Genomic DNA, 23,940 nt, shown 5'->3' with positions numbered 1-23,940 from the left:
AATGGGGGTATATTAAGTTTGTCAATACGTTTTACTCGAAATAATCATTGTAGACCCCACAAAGTATATATATTCTTGATCAGGGTGCAATTCTACATCGTCCGTCCGTCTGTCCGTCTGTGGAAATCACTCTAGCGTCCGAACGGATTGACGTAAGTGGATGAAATTTTGGGAAAATATGTTATATTTACGTAGGACTTTTGGTATTGAAAGCGTATGTATGACGCGTGACGCGTCGTCATTTTAAGGAATTTTTAAGATATTTGGCCCATTTACCCCCGAATTGGTTGTAATTTGGTACTTTGTGTCTCCAAAGGCCAAAAAATATTCCTACCAAAGTTGGGTTATATAGGTCCACGTTTTGGTATAGCCCCCATATAAGGCCCCATATAAAGTACGCGTCATTTTAATATATTTTGAATGTATTAGACCCATTTGACCACAGAATTGGTTGTAATTTGGTATTTTGTGTCTTCAGAGGCCAGAAAACATTCCTACCAAAGTTGGGTTATATACAGTCTGTCGCAAAAATTAGTATACACCGTTGAAACCAAAATGTGTTAGGGATAAATATCACTATAACTTATTGAAAAGAACAAACAATTGAGGCGTTCAGAGCACACTTCGACTAACTCCATAAAACAAAAAGTTGAGAAAATCAATGATGAAGTGCATATTGTTTTTTAAAATTCCCCTGATATTATGGATTCAAATATATATTGTAGAATGCATAATAGCAGGTATAGCTTTTATCTAACGGTATATAAAATAAAATAAAAACAATAGTCAACAAACAATCGTTAGTAATGTTGTGGTAATGGTGGAGTTAATCGAAGTGTGCACTGAAAAAAGTAATAAAGTTAGGTATTGAATTTTTTTATTAACTAAAAACTTAGTTTTATACACATTTATTACAGGTTTTACATAAAAATTAATGTTGGCAGTTCGGTTATAAAACAATATTTGTAATTAATTCATGTTAGCTTTATGTTAGCGTCATTCTTCATGGCTAGGTTTACGACGTTTCCGACGTATGTAATATACATCAAAAATGTATGTTATATACGTCATAATTTTCTAAAGGCCATCTATGGTTTCAACAAACAACATTGCATGTAAAAATGTACACGTTGCGAGCAGAGCTACATTTGAATGTGGAGTTAATCGAAGTGTGCACTGAAAAAAATTGCATATTATTCAGTGGTCAATAAAAACTTGTTATTTAAAGGTGCTGATCTTTATTATTCAGGAAAGATATTATAATCATAAATAGATATGGCGTTATCAAAGGCTTTGACACTAAAATCTCAAATTTTTCAAAAAGTGGAGTTAGTCGAAGTGTGCACTGAGCGGCTCAATTAGTTTTATTTGATAGACAAGAAGGTTGTCTTCCGTAATAACAATTAAAAGTGCGCAATATTTGCATACATTAGCAAATGTACGGTTCGAATCCCAAAAAGACCAAAATTTATGTCGCAAAAGTTAGTATACAACGGAGAATCCTCGTGGAACTGTGTAAAAAATTCTTGATATTTTAGAACAAAATGAAACTTAATCTGTACTTAAGATCATAAAGAGTATATTTATTGGTTTTAATGGCAGTTATAGTACAATTCCAACGTACATTGGAACGTAAAATCCACAAAAAATGGTCATCTACAAATACAACAACTGCACTGACAAAACTCCGGGTGTTATGTCCTGTTTATGAATTCTAAAGCCATGAAATGCTCAGAAAAGCTCTAAAGTTTCAATATGGGGTGATCTTGATCGAGTTTCGGCTTGTCCTTTTAGGAAAAAATGGGAATTTCTTGAAGGAAACCCATACGTTTGAGGCCATTGCCCTTTTGAAACATGTAATAATCCTTAATCCTTACACATAAGGACTTTCCTTATGAGTTAATTTTATCATAAATGTTGCCCCTTTCATATTCCCAGCAAAAGTAAATAGTAGGAGAACCTCAAGGTCCGTTGTAAGCCTTACAGTTATTCTGTCGTACCGGCCTTTCAGCAGTATCGGACATGCTTCTCGTGTCCCTAGTGTATAATTTACTACTAATGTCTAATGAACTACTTCTAACTGATCCATTTAGTTGTATTTTGGTCCTGAGTAAAGCCAACACAGCTTTTCAGAACCTTTTTGCACAATCCATGCGTTATAACAGCAGAGAAAGCTCTGTATTAAAATTTTAAATTAGCTATCACATCCTTCTGTGGTGGTGGAGTATCACTGTAGGGCTTACACCAGAACTTGAGGTTCCCCTACTATTTATTTTTGGTGGGAATGTGAAAAGGGACATAATTTGTGAGAATATTAACTGAAAAGGAAAGTCCTTATTAGTAAGGATTAAGGATTATTACATGTTTCAAGAGGACAACGGCCTCAAAAGTATGGATTTCCTTCAAGAAATTCCCGTTTCTTCAAAAGGGACAAGTCGAAACTCTATCAAGATCACCCCATATTGAAACTTTAGAGCCTTTCTGAGCATTTCATGGCTTTAAAATTCATAAACAAGACATAACACCCGGAATTTTGTCGCTACAGTTGTTATATTTGTAGATGACTAATTTTTGTGGATTTTACGATCCAGTGTACGTTGGACTTGTTACTATAAGTACTATAACTGCCATTAAAACCAATTAATATACTCTTTATGATCTTAGGTACAAATTTAGTTTCAATTTGTTCAAAAATATCAAGAATTTTTTACACAGTTCCAGGAGGATTCTCCTTTGTATACTAACTTTTGCGACATAAATTTTGGTCTTTTTGGGTTTCGAACCGTACATTTGGTAATGTATGCAAATATTGCGCACTTTAAGTTGTTATTACTGAAGACAACCTTCTTGTCTATCAAATAAAACTAATTGTTTGTTCTTTTCAATAAGTTATAGTGATATTTATCCCTAATACATTTTGGTTTCAACGGTGTATACTAACTTTTGCGACAGACTGTAGGTCCACGTTTTGGTATAGTCCCCACATTAGACCCATTTGACCAAAGAATCGGTTGTAAGTTTGTATTTTGTGTTTCCAGAGGCTAAGAAACATTTCTACCATAAAATGTTTACATAGGTCCACGTGTTCATATAGCCCCCATAATACAATATCTCCTGATTTTCGATATTTTGAACGTTTTAGCCTCCTTATCACACCGATATGGCTGAAATTTGGTATTTAGTCTTCTTTAGGCGTATAAAACTTTCCCCCAGAAATTTGTAGGTATAGGTCCACGCCATCATATAGCCCCCATAGAACGGTACCTTCCGAATTTCGGTATTTTGAAGGTTGTGGCCACATTAATCCACCGAAATGGCTGAAATTGTGGTGGAGGGTATAACAAGTTCGGCCCGACCGAACTTAACGCTTTTCTTTACGACAGCTCCGATTCCGTCTACTGCACCCTTTCTGTGAGCATTTGCAAAAAATTCCACTCAAATTCTTCTTTGAAAAAGGGTATACTACTTAAAATGAACTTGATTTTAAATTGACTTGCACATCCATCAGAAAATAAATATAACTTTGAAATATCATTTCGTTTTTTAAGTTTCTTAACAATTAACTGAACTCAAATCGTGACGAAAACAGAATAAAACAAACATAGAATACAAGAGAAAGTGAAAACAGAATTAAAAGGCTAACATTTTGTTTTTGGGAGAACTCAAATCGTGACGAACGCTAAGAAATTAATGCACTGTAATTTTTTTTGTTTATTACTGTAGATTTTTTTCTATTTCCTTAAAAGCAGGATATTAATTTAATTTAAATTTATAGATGAATTAAAAAAATAATAAATTTCTGCCCACAGTATAAAAAAACATAATTTTTCGTGACGAACGCTACACCACTTGGATCTATCTTTTCATACCTAATTTCACTTTTTTCAAAATAGTAAAAGATTATATTTTCTGTCAAAATCTAAGAGAATTGAGTGAATAACAATATGGCTTTCGAGTTTACCACTTATGTTAACACTAAAGTAATAATATGAACATGTAAAAAATGTAAAATTTTTGTATAAAATTAAAAAACCTGAGGTAGGGTAGAATTTTTTAATAATTTTTGTGTTAATAATGATAGAAAAAAAGTTTTTAACAAATTTCTTAAATTAGATATCCAGACTAATCTTCTGTGAGCAAATAAATTAATTTGGATAAAATAAAAACAAATTTGTCCATATCTCAGAATTTGTAATATACACCAGCAAAAATCCTCATTACAAACCTCCTTTCCCACCCATTATTTTAGCAAGGGCATGTCGCGCGAAATTTCTGGTTATTTTGTAACCACTGAAATAAGTAGATACTGAGTAGATTCTGTATACTTATTTCAGTGGTTACAAAATAACCAGATATTTCGCGCGACATGCCCTTGTTAAAATAATGGGTGGGAAAGGAGGTTTGTAATGAGGATTTTTGCTGGGACGCAATTGTTTTCGCTAGATTTTCAGTATTCGAAGATTTTAATTTAATTTCTAAGAATATTGGCTATAATAAGGATTTTTGGATTTTTTTGATCTATGTTTTAATGCATATAGAGATATCGCCCTTTTTTAGACCCATTTTTCAAAAAGTATTTAGTGGACACATCTTTGACGCCCATACATTACATATTAACATCTTATAAACCTTTTAATTGGAATTTGGTATACTTTAATATGTCAAGGTATTTAATATCTTTTAAGTTATTTCTATAAATTGAATACATCCGACATCGAATAATTCCAATCGAAAATTGTCTACTGCTATTGTGCGAATAACCTTACATAATATTTACCCAAGAAAAAAATTTTTAAATGCAAAAATTTTACTTCTTTACCCGAAGGGATTAGAGAATCCAACTAAAAAATATATTTAAAAAAGAAGGCTGCTTTAGCCGGAGTCGGACAATACAGTCTATGAACTCCCAATCCTACTCGTAGTAAGTACCCTTTTAGAGTATGAAACACATGATTGGGCTTTGCCAAAACATGGTCGAATAAATATTTGAGAAAACAAGCAAGTCGTCTTTGTCGCCTGTGTGGATTAATACCTTTACTATCGACAGATCCAAAACCGGCTTTACAGACAATATATTTATACCCAAAATTTGTATTCTTGGAGTTTACAAAATTTTGTGGCCTTTTTTGGACGTAAGAACTTACAGGCAAAAATATCAAAACTTTAAGGGTACCTATCTTAGCGATTGTGGACGTTTCGAATTATTGCTTATAGCGCAAAAGGAGAGTGTTTCTGAATGTGCCGAATTAGTCCATTAAGCAAGTGTATTTCATTATGAGAGTCATTCCTTTCGATAGTTATCGCGCCATTTTAGTTGGTCACCGTACATTATGTCAGAAAGAATGGCCAAATAAGGATATATACGATATATAGGAAACAATTCAAACTTTTGTGGAAGAGGAACTCGTGGTGTGGTGGACCAATGTGATTTTAACTAAGTTTGGAAAATATTACGTCATCTAAAATTTGGACCAAGTCTCCAGCCGTAGAGGCGGACTGGGCTAAATGCTTGTCTGACCCGGCTTTCATCCAAATAGACAGAAGTAGAAAAGATAAGTATTTTTAAGGAAGTTCGTTGTAATAATATATTAATCTGGTTTTTGAAAGTCTGCTGAGAAACCGAAAACGTTTTAATATTAGGGGGCAACAAGTTCCACAATGGAACAATTCGGTTAAAAAAAGATTTTTATTAAACATTTATTTGTATCTGAGAGCTTCTGAAGACGATAAAAATATATAATCAAATTAAAAAAGGAATAGAGGTATCAGATTTCAACAAACCGATCAAATGAAAACCCTACAATCTGATGGAAAAACTGTGAACAATTATTTTTGCAAACATCTACCATACGCAAATTTTAATATTTGACGGAAGCTGGACATAAAGTTGTTTGTATTATTTCCGTGGTACCCAGGCCCTACGTCCCTGATGGGAGCTATATCCAAATCCGAACCGATTTCGATAAAATTTGGCACACTTATTTCTAGACCAAATTCCGTCACACATTCCATATTTCATTGAGCTCGGACATATATAACGTGTTTCGTGCACCAAATACCAAAAATAGGCCAAAAATATATATGGGAACTATATCCATTTATTTATAGACCTAATTCCGTAACACATTCCAAATTTCATCAAAATTGGGCATATATAGCGTGCTTGGTGCATCAAATACCTCAAATCGGCCGAAAATATATATGGTAGCTATATCCAAATCTGAACCGATTTTCACCAAAAGCAATAACGTTCTTCATTAGGCTAAAAAAATGATCTTCCCCAATTTTCAGCTAAATCGAACAATAAATGCGACCTATACGTTGCGAACGGACGGACGGACATGCATAAATCGACACAGAAAGTGATTCTATACATATCCCTAGAAGGAACTGTGGGTCTATCTCTTTTCCTTAGGCATGTTACATACAAATGAACTAACACATAAGACCCTTACCACAGGGTGGTGTAGGGTATAAACATCCCATGGAACAAATCAGCAACTTTTTGCATTTATAAAAATTGGCCATAACTTCTAGACTATAACAGATATTTGAATAAAATCAACTTCTGATATATTCTTTGTGTTTAGTTAATTGTGCTCTTAAAGTATTGAATTTTTCACCACTTTTAAACTGTATAGAATCAAACATTAACTTGAGTTTTTCTCCAATCAGACAAATGGCATATGGAACACTTAAGCATGACACCGACGATATGTCAACCTTTTTATACCCTCAGCATTTATGCTAACGAGGGTATATGGACTTTCATACGGGCAAAATGTGCCTCATCGAAATAATGATTTTAGACCCCATGTATGTTTGGACGAAGTCCGTTTCAGACAATTTGGAATTGGTTTAGACATGTCCGTCCGTCTGTTTGTCTGGCTGGCTGGAGCGCACGATAACTCTCGAACGGATCAACCGATTCGGTCCAAAATTTGGCTTTCGTAATATTTTGTTCAAACTTAGATTAAGTTCGAAGATGGGTTATGTCGGTCCACTCCTTCCGGTACCTCCCCCACAAAAGTACGAAAATGTTCGCAAAATTTGGCCGCACGATAACTCTTGAAGGGAATAACCGATTTGGTCCATACTTTGCACACCTTGAAATTTCTACTAGACATAGATGAGGTTCGAATATGGACTCAATCGGTTCACTCCTTCGAGTACCTTCCACACAAAATTTCGGAGAAGTTCAGCTTAGGAGCTTCTCTCCGACCGCTTTGATTTTTGTGTTATAACTTGTATTGACTGCCCTTCATACGACGCACAGTGGTTCAGAATCGTTTTTTCCTGGTCAAAATTCTGTAACTTTTGAACGGATAGAAACATTTTCACAATTCTTTTTTTGTTAGACAGATAACACAATCAGCTTTCCGGTGAATTATAAGCGGTCAAATTCGGTCTGGTAGTTCCAGAGGAATTCAATGTCAAAGTTAAACTTTTGATTTTTTTTACTATTTTTCATCAAAATATCAGTGCTTTTGTGTTTTTATATCTTCTTATATATTAAATATGGTCAAACGCCAATAAATACAATATAAAAATGCCAAAAAAATTAAAAAAAAAATTTTTCGAAAAAAAATTAAAAAAATTTTTTTCACAAATTTTTCACTTTAAAAAGTGCAAAAAATTTAAATTTTTTCAAAAATTAAAATAAAATGCTCCTTGGGTGTTCATAAAACTCAATAAAACTCATATGCTCCAAAAAATTTTAATTTGTGTAAAAAAGCTGTAATTCATATGGGAATTGGTAAGGAAAAACACACATTTTTACCCATGTGATTTCAATAAATTTAAAAAAGTGTTAAACGGACGGAACGGGACGGGAACAAAAGTATATATGGGCTAAAAGAGGAGACTTTCGGGCATATTTCTGTGGAAACAGAACATTGTTCCATGTTGTTCCACAAAAGTTCTAGTCCACTAAATTTGGAATTTCATAAAATTTAGTACCTGAGGAAAAATAAAATAGCTCATGTTGTGTAAACCCCACGGTAATTTGTTTAATTTATTTTTAAAGGCCACAATCCTACCTACCTAACAAAAAAACAGCGAACGCAATTTATGTTATAGTTTCCGAGAAATAGCTATTTCTTTCTCCAAAAGTATTCAAAAATTATGTATTTCTCAAAAATTGGAAAAATGTTCGTCTTTAGGGGCACCCCACGCCCGCACCTTCCAATATTTTGACCTAATTTTTTGGTTTCCTTAGTTTCAATATGTTTACTATCGAATACCATATATAAATTAAATATCTGTTACAAAACAAAATTTTGATTTTTGGCCAGGAAAATCGATTCCTGAACCATTGTGCGACGGTGCAAGTTTCATCAGAGGCAAAGCCACACTTCCTGAGAAAATAGCCTGAAAGGTACAAAAAACCTCTATGGCACCATGTGTAGTGGTTGGAGCGCAAGATCACTCTCGAACGGATCTGGCGATTCGGTCCAAAATTGGGCCTTCGTAATATTTCTATACTTATCTATACTTAGTTTAAGTTCGAAGATAAACCATATAGGTCCACTCCTTTAGGTAACTGCTTATGGGTCCACTTCTTCCGGAACCTCCCCCAAAAAATTTGGAAAATATTCGCTAAAATGATACGCCGATTTTTCATAGACGTAGCAACAGATGTAGTCAAAACATTGGATCTCTAAATATTGTCGAAACTTAGTTTAGTATCTGTCCAATCCTTGTGGTACCACCCACACAAATGTTCAACATTTTTGTGTGGTTAAGGATCAGTTCGAGGATCCTTGGACATTTTACCGAAGGTTTTCCTAGTGTCCCTGTTTACAGCGATATTATGTTTTTCGTGGGCTAGTGTGATAAAAAAGCTCTATCTATCGCAATCCCCGCAATTTTTGAGCTTTAATCCTATCCATATTTTTCTCGGTTCATACGCCCAAAATTTTTAAAACCCCACTAAATACATAAGTTTTTTTTTTGGGAAAAAGGTAATTCAATCCACACAGGCTGAGGGTATATCTCTGTCGGCAAAGCCGACTGATACTTTTTTACTTGTTTTTTTTTTTATATTTTGTTAACAAAAAACTCAAGTGTCGACGGTGAGCGTTGAACATACAACCCTAGGATCTTTAGTCGGACACATACGTACTGTACCCAGCGTTGCCGACAGTTTTTGGTCGGAAATCGTCAAAAAAATCGTCAAATCGTCAACAAAATTTGGAAAATCGTCAAAAATCGTCAGCATGATCCAAAACTAGATTTGGTTACGGTTTAAGGCGATTTTTTTAGCTCATAGTTTTGTCAATGTGACTGACAACATAAAATGTACAACCCACAGGAAAATAAATATACCCCAATCTCACTTAAAGGGTTGTCCCTAGTTTGGCAGACCAAAAAACTCATTTTCTTGAATTGTTTTCAAAGAATCTACAAAAATTTGTTAAAAAGTTCTTTCTTTCATCTGAAAGAGCCCATCTTATACTACTTTTGGAATTTTCTGTTGTTCAAAAATATTGAAAAGTCTTGTGATAAATGGCTATCTGCGAAACCCTTTTTTGTAAAAGCGTTTTGCGATGCTAACGATAGCTCGAAGACGGATGGGCCGATCATCGTACATGTTTGTAAGCATTTTAAGAACCTATTTACCTTGCCATAAGGCGAAACAGAATTTTAAACAAACTTTAAAAAAAATCTCTGTGAAAGTTAAAATTTGGATTTTAACGAAAAAATTGACTGTTTTTTGTCAAAAAATCGGGCGATTTTTTTTAAAAACTTTCTCGTTTAAGGACAATCCAACAATAAGCTCATCGACTTCAAAAATGCCATTTCGAGAAAAACGCATTTAAAGTATCTATGCTACATACAAATCTCAAAAAATTGTTCCCTTCCAATTCTCATATATCAGACAATTTTGCTCCGATCGACTTGAAATTTTTTGCGGCATACTCTACGCTACCTGTACTTCAAAAGAAGCCAATATTTTTTTTTGTTTTTTGAAAGTGACAAGTAGGAGTAACCCTAGAAGATGATAGTTTTCCCCGTGGTTATCTAGTTTGCAATAATGCAGCAAGGTAAAGCTGGGTACACATTGCCAGTTTTAAATGACAGATTAGCTCAAACATCGCTTGTTTGACAGTGTGACTGTCCATGTTTGTCGGTACACGTACATTTGGTTGATGGACAATCGAAAGTCAACAAAAACTCTCATTAAAGAGGACATGGGTAAGAAGTATTTTATCTCGAAATTTTTTCATAGAAAAATTTCATCCATTACCAATCTTACATGCAAATTTTTAGCTGGTGTAAATCCAAGATGAGGCAAAAACTATGAAAATACCTCTATTTCAGATATGTGCCTAAATAAAGCCAAAGCCAATCCGAATCGAAATTGTTTAAAAACATTAAAATAGCTCATGAAATCGAGTTTGGAATATTGCTTTCCTTAACGACTTCCGTGAAGTTCTGGTCAAAATATAGTTATCGTCTTTTATTTCATGCAATTCGGGATTACGTGACAAATCTTCATTTTGGACCATAAAATCGTCAAATCGTCATTTTTCAATTTTAGGCCAAAAAATCGTCAAAATGACGATAAATCTTCAAATTCGGCAACACTGACTGCACCACCGTTCTCATTACTTAGTAACTAGTGAAATAAGAAGTTTTTCTTTTTAAATTATTTTAAAATGCGTTACAAAATGACTAACGGATTTGAATTTATGCAGGGATAACATGTTCACCATTTGTTTTCAATTGACCGAATTTGTTCCATTAAAAGATGAGTTATACAGCATTAACATCCTACAGGCTTGTGATAGTTTACGGGCTTGGTATAGTGTTTCTACGTTCTATGTTTCAAATTGTCTTCTATGTGGTGACACAATATTGTTATTTTTCCGTATATAATGAGCATCTAAACACTTTTGTGATTTTGCTCCAAGGATCTAACACCATTACCTCCAACTGCAGTTTCCCACAACCTCCAAAATGGTTCCACAATATAATCTTCAAGTTCTACTTGTTACTTACCTTTGGGTATTACCATTAAAAGGAAAATAAAAATATATTATTTTTATGGATTGAAGTCCAGTAATCATTTATTGTTTTAAAAAAATTCAATCTAAAGACAGAAATCAATATGCATTTCATTACGCTCTTTGCCCTTCAAAACTTTTGATTTTTGTTATAAAATAAAAAAACTTTAAAATAATTTTCCTTTTTCTTTCTAAATAATTAAATATGAAATCCGTTATATAATTGTTGTGTTTGTTGCTAACGCTCCTGTAATATTTAGTTTTAACGAATACAAATTCGTATTAAATGTGTTTTATTTGTTGAATTCCGTCAATAAATATTTTTTATATATATGTATGTATATTTCTTTACATGAATGAAGAAAACATTTAGATTTGAATATTTTGTGTTGTAATCAATGATTTTTTATTTAAAATTATTTGCTTTGTATTTTTCTTAAATGTGCTTCATGTCTGTTGTTGTTTAAAATAATGGTTCAATTTTTATCTTGGTTTTGGTTTTAAGTTGCATTTTTTTATCAACTGCCAAGCTGCATATCATTTAAAAATAGGACACCTAAAGAAATATATGTGTTTTTTTTTTATGGTAAATATATATGTGTGTCTAATGGTTTTTGTATGTTTTCGCAAAAAATGTACTATAATAATTTTAACAACATTTATTAAAAATAGTTTATTTTTTGTGTATTTTTTTAATACTGTCGTACTTTAATGTCTCTTAGTGCTTCATTTTTAATAAATATATGTTTGTTTTTTCTTGTTCTTTAAAATAAGGTGGTTTATAGTTCAGTTTAGTTGTTCATATATATTTTATTAATATACATATACATATATTTTTTCGAAATTCCTTTGTTTTATAGTTTCATCGTCAGTGGTACTTTTTAAGAGGGATTGTCACTAGAGGGGTTTATTCTGTTAGACATTAATTCACTTTTGTTTTCCATATATATGTATGTAAGTGTGTTTGTATATGAATAGTAATAATATGTATGCAAGTATTTGTGTACATAGCTTAAAAATGTCACCAGTTAAAAATTCTCAATAAAGACATCAAAGTTTATTGTTTCACTATTTTTGTTTATTTTTGTTTGCATTTTATTTTATCTTAATATAATGTTTAATTGAATTGTAAAATCCCCTCTCGGCTGTTGTTTGGGGGGAAGAGTTTATTGAAATTACAGTTTCTTAATTAAGGATTTTTTTCTTCTTCACATTTTGTTGTTAGTTGTCACATTTATTATTGATAATGGTGAACATTAAAGTTAAACATCTAAAAAAACATTTACGGGAATTGATATAAATATGCAATTTTTTTGTTTGTTTTAATAATGTGTAATGGTAGACCAAGGGGGGTATTCAATTGACCCCCTTGCACTAATTGTCATCTTGGCTAAAAGTTTATTTTCTTTTTAAATATTGTTCTTCTGTTTGCAGTTTGCCGTCATTTTATCTTTAGATATGATGATTTTCTTAAAATGCCTTGTTTTTACGAACAAAACTCAGCAACTATAAGTTTTTTTTAATTATTTTTTAATTATTTCTCATTTTCTCAAAAAATTGGTACATATTTGGTTTGATTTTATATCTCATTTGTTTTAAAGTAGTTATTATTTTTCGTCTTCTTCTTTCTTAATTTCCTTTAAATTTCATAATTACGGAATTTGTTGGCCACATCAGAGTTGTCGGTACCCCACTCCTGCTTGCGATTGCCATAGTATAAAGCAGCACCACCCTCAGATGCTCGACGATGAGCAGGATTTGGTGAAGCAGCCGATAGGCAACTTGTACCAGCTCCAGTTCCTGCTGTTTCCGGTAACATACGATCCTTGGTTTTAGGTGTAGCCCAATGCATAGACTTTATTTTCAATAGGGGAGAGAGAGAAAGGGGGAAATAGAAGGAAAACACAAACACAAAGAATATGGATAATAATTAATATATTAATTCACACGACTAACCATAATGTACACACTACAACATCAAGATTCTTGGTTTCAGTCAGTTGGATACTTATGGATCAAGAGGTGGTTGGTTGGTTGTTGGTAGCTGGGAGTTAATTGTTTTTTAGGTTTGATTTTTTGAGGTTTTCATCGAGTTTGTTTTGTTCAACTTTATATTAATGGCTTTATCAGGGGTTTATGGAAATGAATATTAAAGTAATTGTACATAATAAAATACATGCAAAGAAGAAAATTTAATTAAATGAATAATACTAAATAATACAATTAACATTGAAAAAGTAATTAGCTTTTGAAAACATAGTCTGTGGTTGTTTGAAAACGAAACATATTTTGTGTGAAAAACCGAAAAAATTTTATTGGCAAATTTTAAAGTAGAAATGGCATAGAATATGTGGTAAAACTTTCAAGTCGATTGGAGATGCCTGAGATATGAGCTTTCGAAGGGAACAATTTATTGTGTTTTGTATGCAACATAGAAACTAACAAGTAAGAAAGTATCAGTCAGTTGTACTGATGGAGAAATACCCTCAGCCACTGACCAAAAAAAAAAAAAAAACTAAACCAAAACAAACGCAATAATGATATATAATTGTTCCACAAACATCCCAGACGGGACAGGGGAGACTTCTCTCATATCAATGAGTGCACTTCGATTCATATTAGCTCAATGATACCTACCTACTGTGTCTTACGACACCATTATTTAGATAAGTTTTACATGGCTGAAATACTCAGGAAATGTCGCCAACATTACTGAGGGATATTTTGCCACCGTTGAAAATGCTGATGTTGTCTGGCCGGGGAATCGAACCCACGACCTTCTGCGTGCAAGGCGGGTGTGCATACCATGCACCACGGTGGCACCCAACGCAATAATGATGCCGTATATAAAATATATTGATGTAGGATCACGAGTTTGCTTTAAAATATGTACCAAGCAGAAATTCTCATTACAAATTGGCCTACTTTCTCATTATTTTAACACGGGCATGTCATAGGGAGTAAGTACTTATTTGTTGGTACTTACTCGTAAAAGTAAATAAACAAGTAAAAAACTGTCAGTCGGCTTTACCCTCAGCCTGTGTATATTGAAACAATTTTTTCCCCAAAAAAACGTATGTATTTACGGGGCTTTAAAAATCGTGGGCGTTTGAACCGACAAAAATTTGGATTAGGATTAAGTTTTGCGAAGGAGATACTAAAAGGAATGGATCGACATTGACCATTATTGAAGAGGATCTCCAGCCACTACATATGGTACCTATGGGGTTTTTACACCCTTCGGGCTGTTTGCTCAAGAAGTATGGACTTGCCAATGAAAAAAACGTTTACCATCGTAATTGAGGCAGCGAATGCAAGTTGCTTCAACAATAATCAAAGTGATTCGATATCAGGTCTTAAAGTGAACTTATCCGAAATTTTGTGTGGGAGGTACCGGAAGGAGTGGACAAATATAGTCCATATTTGAACCTGATCTATATCTGGTAGATATATTAGGATGTGTAAAGTATGGACCAAATCGGCCACTCCCTTCAAGAGTTATCGTGTGCACATTTTCGAACTTTTGTGGGGGAGGTACTGGAAAGAGTGGACCCATGTGGCTTTTTTTCGAACTAAAACTAAGTTTGGACAAAGGCCAAATTAGGACCGAATCGGCAGATCCGTTCGAGAGTTATCTTGCGCTTCAATCACTACACACGGTGTCATGCGGGGTTTTTGCTACTTTCAGGCTTTTTTTTATCGGGAAGTTTGGATTTGCCCCTGATGAAACTTGTACCGCAGCAAATACAGGTTGTTACAACAAAAATCAAAGTGACTTAACCAAAAACCAGACCGACAGGCGGACGGACGGACATCGCTAAATCAGCTCCAAATTGCCTGAAACGAATTTCGTCTTAACATACTTGGGTTCTAAAACCGTTATTTCGATGAGGCATTTTGCCCGTATGAAAGTGTAGGGTATATGGTAATATTCAAAAAAGTTTTACAATCGTTGAAGTTGAGGTTCACCATTTAATAAGTCGCGAACTGTTGATATATTTTATAAAATATCGATACATTTATATTAATTGAAGTGTTTTAGCCAAGATCTCATAATATGGACCATAACAAATAATTTTCGTGGAAGCTGCGTTGGTGGTAATATAAAAAAATGGGAAAAATGTGTTGAAGTAATCAAGTTTTTTGTGTTCTTTCTTGATTTCTGGCCAAACCACGCAAAATTCAAACCTGTGCTCAAAGAAAGAACTAAATAATACCCCTTGGGAAACATGGTTCTAGTGCATGACTTTTCGATATATACACTACATCCCACTAAAATCGATGCTGACATTTTGAAGTTTTGATTTCAGTGTTTTTCGATTTTTTCTTATAATTATATGGTGCAACTGGATAATATTTTCAACCTAGTTACAGGATTGTAGAACTCGCGATTCCACGTCGTTCGATGTATATCTCATAAGTGTGCTCCCTACAGCTTCCTAGTAATAGGAGACCAAAGGCCAAAATTTGTTGCGTAAATTTTCTGAAAAAACCTATTTTTTGGCTTTAAAATTTACAACTGTCGTACAGGTACCCCTGAACCCCGCGTGATTTTAGTTTTTTTTACGTGCCGGATCTAATAAGACCTTTCGCGTTCGAATCCCTACACTAAAACGGCGGATATATATACCTTGAAAGTAGGAAATTCTGCAAAAATATATTTTGACAATTCCCCGAATTGAACCGCGATTTTCTTTGATTATTTTTACATAAATGTAATCCTTTATACGCGATTATAATACTTGCCAAAAAGAGGTGTCACAAATAACAAAGATTCGGAAGTAATATCCCTATTTATCCCAAAATAGAATGCGGTGGCACATCCGCAGTTCTTGACGAATCTGTCTAAAATCATTTATATTGACGTATTTTTAATAGGCGGTCATTGAAATCGGATGCACCTTATAATCATATGCACATCGCGCAATTTTTGCCCACTTGAATGTTTTTTGAATAGTAAGATGCAACTGATGGCACACTTTGGCCGCTGAATGAAACATGGGAAAAACCATGCATATTGATAGACATGGACTCCCTGTATCCGAAAATCACATGCACCTCAACTGATTTAAACGGATTCGCGAATTGCACGCTTTTTAACTTTTGTGTTTTTTCTTTAATTGTGATTTCAATATTACTCTGTACTTCTTATTTCTATTGCTTATAACAGAAAGCAAATATACTTTCACGATGACTAATTACTTTTTTCGTAGAAGTTTAAGCAAAATACTTCAGGATTTGGATGGAAATTTAGCGAAATAATGGAATAACTACCAACATTTATTTTTCAAATTTTTCGTATTTAACCAAAAATATATTTTTGAAATAATTTCCAACAATAAGTTTCCGTTCTTTGTTGTTGCTGTAATATGCAAGTTATAAACGCGATCTTTATAATTTTGGTCTCACATTTTTCTACGCGTTGTCTAAATTCTGTACGTATTTTTAAATTATTTTTTTAGAGATTTTTTGGCCCCTGTTTTAGAATAAATAAAATTTATTCCAAGATTTTCCGCGAAAATAAAAATAAATTTAGCAAATATTTTAGCATCTACGGATACATATCAAACGTTGCTAACGATTCATATATACATTTTCTTATTTCAACACAATAGGATTTTTTAAATATTTTTTCTTTGCAAGAGAATAAAACCGCATATAACTTTTGAGTGCAGCATCCAAATTTGTGAACGCGAACAGATTTGAAACCACGATTTTTTTCGTAACCCATGTACCAAAAATGGCGGATGTGCTCTCCAAAAAAGTTTTTAATTTTTTTTCTATGTAATTGTAAAGGAAATTTGAAATTTACCATATACACTTAGCATAAATGCTGAGGGTATAAAAACGTGTTCTTCTCCAAAATTACATTTTAAAATCGGTGACAATTCTAGCTCGAAAACTAAAGAACGGAATGTTATACAATTTTGGGTGGGTTATCAAGGACATCAAAAGCTAGATATTCATCGATAGATTTTCATTTAAGAAATGCTTGCCCGTTTTATGACGAGAAAAAAATTTTGAAAAATTGCTTTTTTTGGGCTTTACAAGTGGGTTCAGCCCTTGACAAGACATTTTCTGAAGAAAAACTTACTTTTGACTAAAACATGATTATTACAATTATTTTCCTACAAAGCAATGAAACTTCAGACACAATAATGAATGGAAACCATTTATGTCATCAAAACTCTGACTAGGACTAAATACCGAATTTCAGTAATTTTCTGGGTTCATCGGACAAAATTTGATGTTTTGTGAGTAATGGATCGATTCCGTACTGCGATTTCGTGTTGCGTTGCCAAATGCAATTTTTCGATTCCGTACGGCAATATTCGCCTGACGCCGTCAAATTTTGTCGCCGCAATGTTCATTTTCCGGCGACAACAAATTAACTGTCGCCGTATATTTTTACTAACGAATAAAAACGAAAAATTGAAACGTAAGTAACATTTTCATTTATTTTAAGTGAATTTATTTAATATTATATAAGTTTTTTTTTTGTTTCAGTACTTATAATAATAAAAATTACTACAAAACAGCAATTTGAAATACTGGTTGAAAAAAGGAAGCCCACCCAAACTTTTTGGCGAAACCAAAGCCACTTTTGATGAGGTGTGGAAGGATGTTGCGGAGCAATGAAATAGTTGTGGTCCACCAACCCGTACACCAGATGAATGGCACAGAGTGTGGACTCATTTTAAATCCAAACTTAAGAAAAAAAATGTCTCAAAATAAGTAGAACATTACTGCTACAGGAGGTGGACCATCACAAGAAATATCTTTGTCGTCAATGGAGCAAGCGGTAGCAGATTTACTGCAAATTTATATGGTTTCAAATCCTGCAGGTGCAATCTACGGAATTGAAGAGACATGGGATGATAATAATAGTGAAATTGGACAATCTGCTGAAGTAGAAAACGAAGGACTTCAAAATGAAGTGGAAATTGACTACGTACGCTCCACTCGCAGGAATCGAAATAAACCGAAGACCAAAAGATCCACATTCTTAACCTCACATATTAACAATTAAAACTTTAGGATTTTTTCAGATATGGTAAAATACTACTTGCCAACAAAACTTTTTAACTAAAATATCCTTTTCTATTCCGTTATAAATGGCGAACATCTTCCTTTGCTCCCATTATATGTACGTGTATTCTGTCAATGCATCCGATAACGCCCGGGATATATGTTTTTAAATAAAAATAGTTTTTTTACGCTTTCCTTTTCTGTTAATTTGGAAACAATCAAAATTTTACACAGTTTTTCCTCTAGTAACTCCAGAACTTCTCTTAATACATTTGACAATATGGGCTGAGCCATCCCGAGGTTAAAGTCATTACCGTGGGATTTTTGAAAGTTTCCTTCTGCAAAAAAACACACACAAACACTTTAAGGAGTGGCTGTATTGCTGTTGATCTGTGGATTTTTTAAGTCATTCCTTAATGCAGAGTCTTTTGAAAGCCGAAAATAGGCTTTAAACCTAAAAAATTAACAATTATTTTGTTTTATTCAACACAAAAAACGTTCCGCTACATCACCGATAACTTGTTATCGACGATTATTTTCTATCGCTTTACGTAGTACAATTTTTAAATTTTGTCGCAGAGACGATTGACGACGCGACATGACTTGCGTCGCAATACAGAATCGACCCATAAAATATACAAAAAATGCCAAAAACAAAATAAAATATCGGAGGGGGGTCCGGGCTCCCGCGCCACCCCCTGGCTACGTCGCATGGCGGTTCAGAAATCGGTTTTCCTGGCCAAAAACTCAATTTTTTAGTCAAAATATAGGGAGGTGTTGGCGTAGTGTGCTCCTAAAGACGACAATTTATTCCCAATTTTGGAAAATACGTAGGTTTTGCAAATTTCTGGAGAACGAAATGGCTATTTCTCGGAAACTTTAACAGGTATTGTGTTCATTGTTTTTTGTTAGATAGGTAGGATTGTTGTCTTTAAGAACCGTCTCAATAAATTAACGTAGCGTTAATTTGAAGTGAGCTATTTCATTTTTTCTCAGGTACTACATTTTAGTGAAAACCCATATATACTTTAGTACCCGTCCCGTTCCGTTTAATATTTTTTTAATTTATTGTAATTAGATGGGTAAACATGTGTGTTTTTTTCATACCTTTCATCATATTAATTATAGCTGTTTTACACAAATTGTCATTTTTAATACATGAGTTTTATATGAGTTTCATGAAAACTTAGGGAGTATGTTTTTTTTTAATTTTTGAGAAAATTTTAAAAGTTTTGGAATCATTTTAAAAAATCATAAACATTTATTTATTTTTTTTTGTATTTTTATAGTTTGTTTATTGTTGTTTGGCTTTTTTTAGATTGGAGCATATTAAAATCTCAAAAACACTCATATTTTAATGGAAAATATGAAAACAACTCAACATTTTAACTTTGATCTTGAATCCCTCTCGAACTTCTAAACCGAATTTCGATGATGGCGGCTATATCAAAACATGGACCCATATAGCTCATTTTCAATACCAAACATCCTAGGAGTAATACAAACTAATTTTCTACGGGTTTGGCATAATTCAACAAAAACGTTTTTTTAATTTAATAATAGCTGTTTGTAAAATATGGTCCAAGTATTGATTTTATTTTTTGTGTAATAATTTTTTCTAATTTCGGAAGTCAAATTTCAATCTCCAATTTAATACGCGTTTCTCACGAAACTGGATTTTTTGAGGAGTGACACTCTTTGAGTAAATGAGCGACATGTTGCAAAATGTTTGGAAGCTGATGGTGTCTTAAACCCAAAAAAACCTTAAAAATACCCCCAACTACAGCTACAGTTTTGGAGCGAACTACCAGTAACTTGACATTTGAAATTTGCAGTGGTTACAAAATGCCTTTACTAAAAATTGTCAACATAGGTCCATGTTTTGGTATACCCCCATATAAACGTACCTCCCGACTTTAGGTATTTGCGGTTCTAGGTGGTCAGAACACTTCTCCATCAAAAATTGTCAATATACCGTCGAACTTCTCTATAACGAACTTCCCTATAGCGAAGTTTTCTCTACAACGAAGAAAAATTCAAAACACAGCTTCAGCCCATTTTCACCTATTTTAACCTCTCTATAACGAACTTCCCTATAACGAATACTTCTCTCTAACGAAGTGTTTTTATTGCACAAGTGGGAATTCTCACACAAAATAAACTCTCTTTAATGAATTTTGGTCAATCTTTTTTTTCATTGATTTTATACAATAAATGAGAGGCATAACGCATTCATAACGCTCTTTTTATTGACGTGCACATTAAAAACGAGAAGCAAAATTCATTATGCGCTTTTAGAATGAAAATTGCTTTAAAATAATAATTAGTTTCTTTTTGTGTATGAAGAAGACTTAATACTAAATTTCAGCAATATGAGGCACCGTTCTATGGAGGATATTTCAAAACGTCGATCTATACCGACAAATTTCTGACGGAAATTGTTTAGACTCAAAGAAGACCAAATACCAAATTTCCTATATTTCGGTAAGAGAATGTGGCTAAAACTTAAAAAATACCGCAAATCATGAAGTACTATGGGGATATAGGTAGACTCTTGGAAGACTAAATAACGAAATTAAGCCATTTCGGTGGGATATTGTCGTCACCATCTTCGGTATTACGAAAATCGGGAGGTACCGTTCTAAGGGGGCTATATCGAAACGTGGGCCTATACCGACGAATTTTAGTCGGAAATGGGGCAATATGAAAGCGTGGACCTGTACAGACAAACAGTTTTATATCACATTGAAGACTAAATACCAAATTTCAGCCATTTTGGTGGTATATTGAAGCCACAACCTTCAAAATACGGAAAATCGGGAGGTACCTCTCCATGCGGGCTATATGAAGGCGGGGACCTATACCAAATATCAGCCATTCCGGTGGAATATTGAGGCCACAACGTTCAAAATACCGAAAATCGGGAGGTACCGTTCTATGGGGGCTATATGAAGGCATGGACCGATACCGGCAAAGTTCTGGGGTAAAGTTTTATACCCATAAAGAAGACTAAAACCTTAAAAATACCGAAAATCGGGAGGAACCGTACTATGGGGGCTATATCGAAACGTGGACCGATATATCCCATTTTCAATACCAACCATCCTGCAAGTAATAAAAACTTCTGTACCAAATATTGACTCTCTATCTTTAAAATTGCGAGCTGTATCTTGATTTCAACAGACAGACAGACGGATGGACGGACAGACGGCGTGGTTAAATCGACATAGAATTTTATGCTGATCAATAATATATATATACTATATAGTGTCTCCGACGAATATTTCGATGTGTTACAAACTGAATGACAAATTTAATTATAACCTCCATATAGTGGAGGGTATAAAAAGAATGGGTTTCTTAGTACAGCTTTTGAAACTGCTTATATTGAAGAAAATAATATTTCTATGACAAAAAGAGGGTCTCAATATGTACCGGAATAATATTGAGGATATTACGATTGAAGACCATATTAATGCCGAGTGCGACGCTTTAACTATGAATTCTCCATTTTTTGAGTCCCAATTTTGTCTTGGTTTCTCCATAACGAATTTTCTCTATAACGTAGTAATTCTTCGATTTCCAAGTGCTACGTTATAGAGATGTTCGACTGTAGGTCCTTGATTTGGTATATAACGGTACCTCCCGATTTTCGAATTAAGAGGGTTATAGCTACATTTTTGTCTGAACTACCCTTAATTTTAAAATTGAGGTTCCCTGCAGTAATGAACATTCTTAACCAAAAATTGTCAACATAGGTCCATATTTTGGTATAGACCCCACATAACCGTACCACTCGATGTTTGGTATTTTGAAGATATTTTCTATATTTTTGCCGAATTACACGTAATTTACCACTAGAAATTGTCAATATAGGTCAATTTTTTTTGGTATAGGCCCCAACGACACCTCCCGATTTTTGGTATTTTGAGGATTTTAGCTACATCGTTTGACTGAACTACTAAATTATTTGTCATTTGAGATTCCCAGTGGTGACAAAACGTCTTCACTAAAAATAATCAATATATGATTTGTCCCATATAACCCGACTTTAGGTATTTTCGCAACATTTTTCAAACGAACTACCAGCAATTTTACATTTGAGATTCCTTGTGAAACTTGTCAACCAAAAATTGTCAACATACATAGGTCTATGATGTAATATAGGCCCCCAAGAATTTTAACTAGATTTTTGGTTGAATTTCCAACACCGTAATTTATATTTAGAAGAGGAACACTTGACCTTTCAACTGATGCGAGTTATTGTGATGTACGTGGTCAGATAACATAATTACAGCCTAGGGTGATCCCACCGTTTTAATTGTGTGCACTCCAAGCAAAGCAATCGTACCGAAATCGAAACAAAATTCGGACGCAGCGTCCGATGTCGGATCATCAATCGTAACGATATCTTAACGAAAGTTGTATGAAGTGGTTGACATAATGTCGGAACGAAATGTTGGAGCTAAATCGGATCTTGACGGACATCCGACATTTGATTTGTTGGGCTGTAACCATAAACACGCTAGAGATCGCAGTTATGTTTTAATACTGACACATTTTTGCACGAAGTATGAGGTTTGTTTGGTCAAGGAAAATGCCAAACATTTTGAAAAATGATCGGATAGTATTCTCGAAATTTATGAAAATTTACCTTTGCCCATTGTGGAAAAATATAAAAATTTAATTTTAGATGCAAATTTTAAATTCTGTGTCCATATTCCAACAAATTACGAACACGAAACCTGAAGTCCAACTCTTGACCTCTTCTTTAATGCAAATAATCTTTATAAATAAAAATCAAAAGGCGTTCGTTTTTAATGGCATCAGTTGAGAACGGCTGGACCGATTTGGATAATTCTTTTTTGAAATTTTTGTCATAACCCAACTTAGGTTCTTTTGCAAAGAAAATTTGAACACGCCGACTTTCATCTTTTCTACAAAAACTACTGCGCCGATTTCCTGAAATTGTCATGGAATGTACAGGGATGGGCCCCGGTTAATGTAGGTCACAAATTTTGTTGAATTTCGAAGGGGGAGGGACACTTCCCCTATTTTTTAAAAATGCTATATTTTCAATAATTACGAATTGCGGTTGTGTCTCCGACCTAACCTACTTTTTTAGGACCCAAAGACTTGACAACGCCCACTTTTTAAATATGTTACATCTACAAAACTACTGAACCGATTTTCCTGAAATTGTCAGGGAATGTACAGGGATAGGCCCCGGTGAAAATAGAATGCATATATTCTTGAATTTTGAAGGGGGCGGCGTACTTAATTCCCTTAACCATATTTAAAAAAACGCCATATTTTTATTCCCTACACCACACTGTGGTAAGGGGTAATATGTCTTTGTGCATTTGTATGTAACATACAGAAGGAAACGAAATATACCCATAGTTCCTTTTGGGGATATACATATAATCACTTTCTGAGTCGATTTATGCATGTCCGTCCGTCTGTCCATGTATTTTTGTTCGCAACGTACAGATCGCATTTTTTGTTCGATTCAGCTGAAAATTGGGGACTACAATTTTTTTAGCCATAGGAAGAACGCTATTGCTTTTGGTGAAAATCGGTTCAGATTTGGATATAGCTCCCATATATATTTTCGGCCGATTTGACGTATTTGCTGCACCAAACACGCTGTATAAGTCCGATTTTGATGAAATTTTCAATGTGTATAATACGCAATATATGTACGTCTAATTTTGATGAAATTTGGAATGTGTAACTGAATTTGGTCTAAACATATGTGTGCCAAATTATATCAAAATCGGTTCAGATTTGGATATAGCTCCCATATATATTTTCGGCCGATTTCACTTATTTTCTGTACCAAACATGCTATATATGTGTCGGATTTCGATGAAATTTGGAATGTGTGACTGAATTCGGT

General features: G+C 33.8%; 1 protein-coding gene across 4 annotated transcripts in view; it reads right to left on the bottom strand.

Moving 5' to 3' along the window:
* Nucleotides 1–11,044: 11,044 nt before the first annotated feature.
* Nucleotides 11,045–23,940, bottom strand: part of jdp (DnaJ domain-containing protein) — a 189,208-nt gene continuing 176,312 nt past the window's right edge. For all 4 annotated transcript variants that reach the window (XM_073961010.1, XM_073961007.1, XM_073961009.1 and 1 more), the window contains exon 5: nucleotides 11,045–12,864. In XM_073961010.1, coding sequence (XP_073817111.1) covers nucleotides 12,649–12,864 — 216 coding nt within the window. In that variant the 3' untranslated portion in view covers nucleotides 11,045–12,648. The remainder of the gene's footprint in view (nucleotides 12,865–23,940) is intronic.

This window comes from Musca autumnalis, unplaced genomic scaffold (assembly GCF_047663935.1).
Source record: "Musca autumnalis isolate F117 unplaced genomic scaffold, ASM4766393v1 scaffold_1, whole genome shotgun sequence".
Classification (NCBI taxonomy): domain Eukaryota; kingdom Metazoa; phylum Arthropoda; class Insecta; order Diptera; family Muscidae; genus Musca; species Musca autumnalis.
The sequence above is the reverse complement of the archived record's forward strand: the minus strand, read 5'-3'. Positions and strand labels throughout refer to the sequence as shown.